At 43.4% G+C, this 6788-nt stretch overlaps 1 protein-coding gene across 1 annotated transcript; it reads right to left on the bottom strand.

Annotated features, from left to right (window-relative positions):
- Positions 1–756: 756 nt before the first annotated feature.
- On the bottom strand, positions 757–6080 carry MSMO1 (methylsterol monooxygenase 1; the record flags this gene model as incomplete). The annotated part of the gene is made up of 5 exons (XM_079534834.1): positions 757–961; positions 2238–2392; positions 3787–3913; positions 4693–4841; positions 5826–6080. The coding sequence occupies 5 exons, from the start codon at positions 6078–6080 to the stop codon at positions 757–759; spliced, it is 891 nt and encodes a 296-aa protein (XP_079390960.1).
- Between the last annotated feature and the right edge of the window lie 708 nt (positions 6081–6788).

Genomic DNA, 6788 nt, shown 5'->3' with positions numbered 1-6788 from the left:
ATCAGTCACAAGTGCAAATACAGCAACAAGTCAGTTCAGCAAATTACAACACTGAAAGGAATGTAATGTAAATGCTAAGTACACTGACAGAGCAACTTCAAAGAGCAGCAAAAACCAAGTTTGTTCAAATAAAAACTTCTATTCTTTTTATCTGTACCCTAAAATAACATAATAAATCTAGATCAAGAATGTCTCTGCTAACTCATGTTTAGCCAGGTATTCTGAGATTAACAGCTTATATTATCCAGTGTGCAAAAGGCCTGCCTGTCCATGCTTTCTATTAACAGATATTTTGGATATTTGGAAGCAAAATTTTACCCAATATTTAAATTACTGTGCGGATACCAGTCTGCTACTTGATCTTACACATTTAAGAAGACATATTTTTAAGAAAGAAGTCCAATCTCAGTGAGCATAAACAATTCTACCAAAAAGACCAAAAGGGGGCAACGCCAAAGATAAAACTGAATAATTTTTTGCAAAAGGAAAAAAAAAAAAGCATGGACAGACTCAAGTAATCTCTGTCTTTTTTGCATCATCTTTAAATTTGTAGTTAAAATATATGTGGTGCTTACGTATAAAATAGAAAGCATTCCCATTAGGAAGATACTGCAGTTTAATTCTTGTGTTTTTTTTTCCCTACCACTTAGTAGCCAAGGAAAATGATTTATGCTTCATACCCAATCACGACTTTGCTTTAAAGAAAAGCAGAAGTTGACTACCAGTATTAGGCATCACAATTTTTACACTGGATTTTTAGTTAGCCTTCTTCATCCTGAGTTGCTGCTGCTTCTCTTTTTCTTTATAGGCAATGAATTGAGAGTCCGTGCCAAAGATTCTGTCCCACCACGTGAAGGTCGATGCGTAATTGCCAATAAAGTTCATGTGATGGAAATCATGGAAACGGGCTCCAGCGTAGAAAGGCACCAAATGAAGAGGGTTCAGTGGAATATCGTAGCCACTGGAAGGGAAGGGGAAAAAAAAATCGTTAATTATATTTGGGAAGAAACCTTACTACAAAATATAGGCAACAATTTGTTTTTTTTGTAATACAGAAAAAAAATATATTTTTTATTTTTTGTTTTATAGGGTCCTGAAGTAACCCTCCTACAACAGAATCCCCTCCTGCCTTCAGCAAATGCTTCTGTTAACAGTGGCTTTTTGGCACTCAGTGACCTTTTTCAGCTCAGTTGAGCAACACTAAGAATTCAGCAGAAACACCTAGGAGATGACAGAGGCTGATCTCCTGCTTTGTTAAGCAGGCTTAGCTGTCTGAAAAGTGATGTTAGTAAAAGGAAATAACAAAAAAACCTTAGTGACAGCAAGCTATAAATATCAGCCAGCTCAGCTCCTACTCAAACAGCAGCTCAAATCAACTACAGTTGTAGACTTTCTGCTCTTAATCATTTTCTGCTTACTGCAAGTTCTTCAAAGGTTTAAAACTGAAAATACAAAACCAAAGTAATATTAAAACCAGACTGCTCTGCTTTAAAGCCATTTCGACTCATCTGCTCAGCAGTACTGGAAAGCATCACCACCTAGTGGGGAGAACACAGTATAATCTGTTACAAACACCTGCAGACATTATCATTGAGAGATGAGGTTTCTGTTTTACATGAATTACTTGAGCATGAACTTGTGCTTCTCAGCCTAGGATCAAAACCACCTAAAATGGCAACGGTTTGTACAACGAGCCAGTTAATAGAGTCCTGTTCCACTAAAATCCTTCACACAGCCTATATAAGGCACCACATGCTTCACAGTGTATATCCAGACAGGAGGTCAAGTGTGATGCTAGTAGGTCAAAAAAATAGTTTTCCCCTTCCTCTTGAACACAGGAAAGAAAAGCTCATTTTCTCACAGGTGAATCTAAACCATCAAATACTAAATGGAAAGAATTCCTGGAGATGAAATATGAAGTTTTCCATTATTTGTGGCATTCTAAGATGCATGTATGCCAAACATCCTGACAAAAGCCAGGCTGACACCACACTCAGGTGCTCTAGCTCATCTATAGCACTCTTTTGATCAACAAGATTCACTGACTACACAACCTCAGAACAGAACAGAGCTTAGCTCTTTAGACCGTGCCATTCTAAGATGTGTAAAAGCACATTTCATTAAAATAATAATAACAATAACAAAGCAGTAAAGCTCAGCTCAGTGAAAAAGAGACAGGTAATTTTAAGACAGACTTAGGGAAAAGTGGAACTATTAAAAAGGAACAAAGGTCTCACCTGTGCACGTCAATGGTTTCCATCAGGCGACATATCACCCATGCCCACAGAAGAACCACGTGGTTACAGAAGACAACGATTCCAATAAAGAAGCCAGCTCCGAGGATGAGCGTTTCCAGAGGATGTGCATATTCTGCTTGCATTCCAAATGGAGACTACAAAACAGAACAGACAGGAAAACTGTCACCCTTTCTGATTTTTTATACTCCCAAATCAAAATCACTATTTGATGGCACTCCCCACATCCCACAAAACCCACAGCAAGAGAAACAGAACATTGTGGATGAAAGGAACAGTCTGGTTGAGCAAGGATCTAAACACGAGGGTCCTTGCTAAAACAGAAAACAGTACTTCGAGTTGATAATGATTATGATGCCATTAGCAATTCCAGGTGCTTCCATATTAAACCCAAAACCTTCTGCTTCGGCTTACCATTGCCCCTGGCCAAAGAACAGGAATGTTAAAGCATTTGGCAAGCTCCTATCAGCTTTGCAATAGATCCAGTCTTGGAAGTAGAACAAAACAGAAGGAAGCCAAAAGAATTTGTCATTTAAAGAAAAAAGAAAATCCACAATCAAAACCTACCAAAATGAACAAGTGCCCATATTGATAGATCAGCTTTATAAATTAATTCAATTCTTATGATTCAAAACCTAAGATAGAACCAAAGCATTTTATGTATGTATACAGGCTGCCCAGAGAGGGTGTGGACCCCATCCCTGGAGGTGTTCAAGGCCAGGTTGGATAGGGCCCTGGGCAGCCTGGGCTGGTATGAAATGTGGAGGTTGGTGGCCCTGCCTGTGGCAGGGGGTTGGAGATTCATCATTCTTGAGGCCATTCTGTCATCTATACACACATATGTATATATATGCATATGCACATACATACACACACAGTCATTCCCACATTTTATTTACCAAAAACAAAATTCCACAGAGAGTTTTCAACAGTGGAATGCTCACATAAAGATACTAAATTAAAAAACAAAAATAAAAGCAAACCGACAACCTTCAGCATTGCGTTATCAAAAGAAAATGTTAAGTCTACTTTGGCTTAAGGATGATTTTAAAATCATCAGCTTGTGTCGTCAGGGGAAGCTCTTAGTGAAACAGCTGTTAGCTTATAGATTACTTCTATATGAAGTGCTACACGTACTTGAGAATGCTGGCCAGAAGCTGCTCCTGCTAGAAGTCTGAGGGGCTGCCAAGAGGAGAACGGCAGCTACTGCTGCAGATCTAAGCACATCACCACACACTCATCAGTTTGCAGCAATGCAAAGTGATGAGCAGCCAGAAAACCTATTGCATCCCTCCTCCCTAATAAGCAGACTACGCTTTTAAAAGTGCACCCTTTCACTCTCTTGAAATAAAATCAAAGAACAGCCGGTGCGTCCAGTAACAAAATGGATGGCTGTGCTCGATGCTGTGCTCAAGGAAAGGCCACTGTCAGAAAGATGCAAAACCCTTAAGTCTGCCAAATGAAGTCTTTAAACAAGCCGTATGAATCTGCGTATACTAGAAGCAACCAAATCAAAACAAGGAATACATACTACAAACTCGTGGTGAACCTTATGGATGTACTTGTATATTCTTTTGTGATGCAGCAGTCGATGCAGGAAATAGTGCCAGGCATCCTCAATCACTGCACATCCAAAACACTGGGCAAGCAGAACATACCTTTAAAAACGAAAAGAGGAGTCAAGAGTTGTAGAAGATACTTGGAAACGCACAGTCTTGAAGGATAAAGGAGTTGACAAGATATTGAAGGCAGGAAATATGTATTACTGGTTGAAAAGGTAACATCTGTGCACTGTGATGTAAAAATCTGCATCAGCCTTCGTAGCTCATCTGTTGATATGTCAGAGCTAACGTGCAGTGCAGCAAGCTGTCATTTCAACATCACATGTACAGCCTATTAGGAACACCTGCAATCTAAGACCTAGGTACAGAAACCTGCTGGATATTTGACCAGACAGAAAACAACTAAAAATGATGAACTTCTGTTGTAAAAACAGTTACTGGTGGAAAAAAAAAAAAGGCATTTCTAAGTATTGCAGCATTTTTCACCAGTTTAGGGCAAAAGAGGGAAACATGAGGCATCTTCCCCTCCCCTGAGTAACGCACTGCTGCTGTGAAATAAAACAAGGTGGGGCAAAGAAACACTTAAAAGGAAATAACAGAGAATAAAAAAAAAAGCTGGATGATAAAAAAAAAAAAACCCACAGCACATCACACACTTGGTATCTTACATGAGCCACTGTGACTCTAGGAAGCTCTAATGAGCTTCTACTGCAATTTAGTCTCAAGGCTGGTTAGCAAATATAGTTTGTTAGCCAAAAAAGTTACGTTAACGTCACAAACTCCATAATGAAGTTTCACAAACCCCATAATGAAGTTTCTGTTACGTGTGTAATCAAGTGCCGCTCAGTACGAACGCACAAGACATGTCTACGTACCACCTAGGCATCTCTTCCCACTCATACGGGATGTTGAAGAACTCTGTGAAGTAGTACGTGCCACAGATTAGAGGAAGTTGAATGAAAAAGTGATTGAACATGAGTGTTTTGAAGCACTTCCACTGTTTTTCCCACGTTTCTGGTTTATCCTAAGGAAGAAAAACATAACAAGAAAAATGAGCTACGCATTTCTACTGCACATAAAGCCAAAGACGACTTCAAAGGCAATTTCGTATCACAGTACGAGACAGGTAGCTGGTCTTCCCACCACACAAATTAAACCAGGGAACACCAGTTTCATAGGCCTGGATTTCACAAAGGCTCTCACTTTTCTAAACTGCTTTTCACAGAATCACCAAAGCTGGAAAAGACCTTCAAGATCATCCAGTCCAACCCCCCACCCTATCACCAGTAGTTCTCACTAAACCATGTCCCTCAACACAACATCCAACCGTTCCTTGAACATTTTCTGAAGTCTTTCATCAGAAATTGTCCTTGCCAGCCCCCTTAAACTATTCTTGTTATTTCAGTCATTGTAATTAGCAGAAACGTTTCAGATTCCGTAATTCAAATCTAAGTTTATTTCTCTTCTTTGCACCGAAGTGTTACCATAGCTAAAGGAATACAACAGAAGCTGAAGATAAAAAGTTGTCAAGAAATTAACTGCCTTGAAAAAAGAGATGTTTGCAGGAAAACACCTTATCAAATCATTGTGATGATTCTAGAAAGTGGTTTATTTCCAATTCCTATTACAAAGAATAGAGGAAAAAACTGTTACCAGGATGGGCAGCCTGGTCTAGTACTAAATGTGGAGGTGGTGGCCCTGCATGTGGCAGGGCGTTGGAGATTCGTGATCCCTGAGGTCCCTTCCACCCCTGGCCATTCTGTGGTTCTATGACTCTGCGATACTCTCCCCCTCAGCAAAAAAAACCTCCTTTGCCTCCCCAAACCCACTCCTCTTTGTCCCCTCATCACAAACACTCTAATTTCCCTCTGTTCCTTCCAAATTGCTCGCAGCAACTGAGGCCAAACGTGGCCACGTGAAATGGAAACCCCCAGCAGCCAGGTAGGTCAGCGTGCCTCCTGCACACGTCCCTAGGTGGGTCAGCATGCAGCCCGCTGCTTTGTCTTACCGGCTGGATTTTATACTTCTGCATGTAGGGAATAAACTGGAAGATGAATCCTGGCACGCAGAGCAAGAAGTAGGAAGCTTCATGAACTAGAAGCGACCCCCACGTCGCTATCTGGAACTTGGTGTAGTTGTCCAGCATGTAATTCCAGGCATTTTTAAACGGCTGCTGCAGAGGGTTGTCGGGCAGGAAGGAGTCTATATATTCCACTGCCAGGTAAGCGGAGTTCAGGATATTAACGCTGTCGTTCGCTGCCATCGTTCAGGCACAAAACATCACAGTTAGGGCTCTTCTACGGCCGTCTGCGCCTAACCTGAATGTCTGGAAAGGAATAAGCGGTGGTTATCGGCCAGAAAGGGAGAACCTTAGCCGTTAATTAATTCGAGGATCAAAACCGAGGAGCAGGCTCACACAGCCGCTTTTCCTAAAGCACAGCATAAAAGAACGAAGCTCCGCACGGCTACAAAAGGCAAGCGGCGGGGTACAACGCGAGGAGACGCCCGGCTCGGCCCTCGCTCTGCCCGCAGCCCCGGCCGGGCGGCACCCCAGAGCGGCCCGCGGCCGCCCGCCGGCCCTCGGAGCCCCGACCCCCGCCCCCCGCCTCAACGGCACCCGGCGCGGCCCTCGCTCACCTCGGCGCTGCGGCGGCCCTCTCGCACCGCGGGAGATGGCAGCAATAACAAGAGCGGCGCGGCCGGCTCTTGACCCGCGCCTTCTCATTGGTCGCCCGGTAACCCCGACGCGGCTCTCATTGGTCAGCGGGAGGCGACGGCGGAGAGTCAGGCGTGGGAGGGGGCGGGTCGGAGCTGCCGTGCGCGCGCGGCGATTGGCTGGAGGGGTGGAGTGAGGATAGTGAGACCTCGGCGCGCGGCCAATGAGGCGGGCGGACGGCCGGGTGACGTGCGCGAGGTGATGAGGAGGAGGCGGGCCCGCAGGTGGGCAGGGCGGGGTGCTGCCCTGAGCCCC

Source organism: Tetrao urogallus, assembly GCF_951394365.1.
Source record: "Tetrao urogallus genome assembly, chromosome: 4".
Taxonomy (NCBI): Eukaryota; Metazoa; Chordata; class Aves; order Galliformes; family Phasianidae; genus Tetrao; species Tetrao urogallus.
Note: the sequence above shows the minus strand (reverse complement) of the source record. Positions and strands in the feature narration are given on the sequence as shown.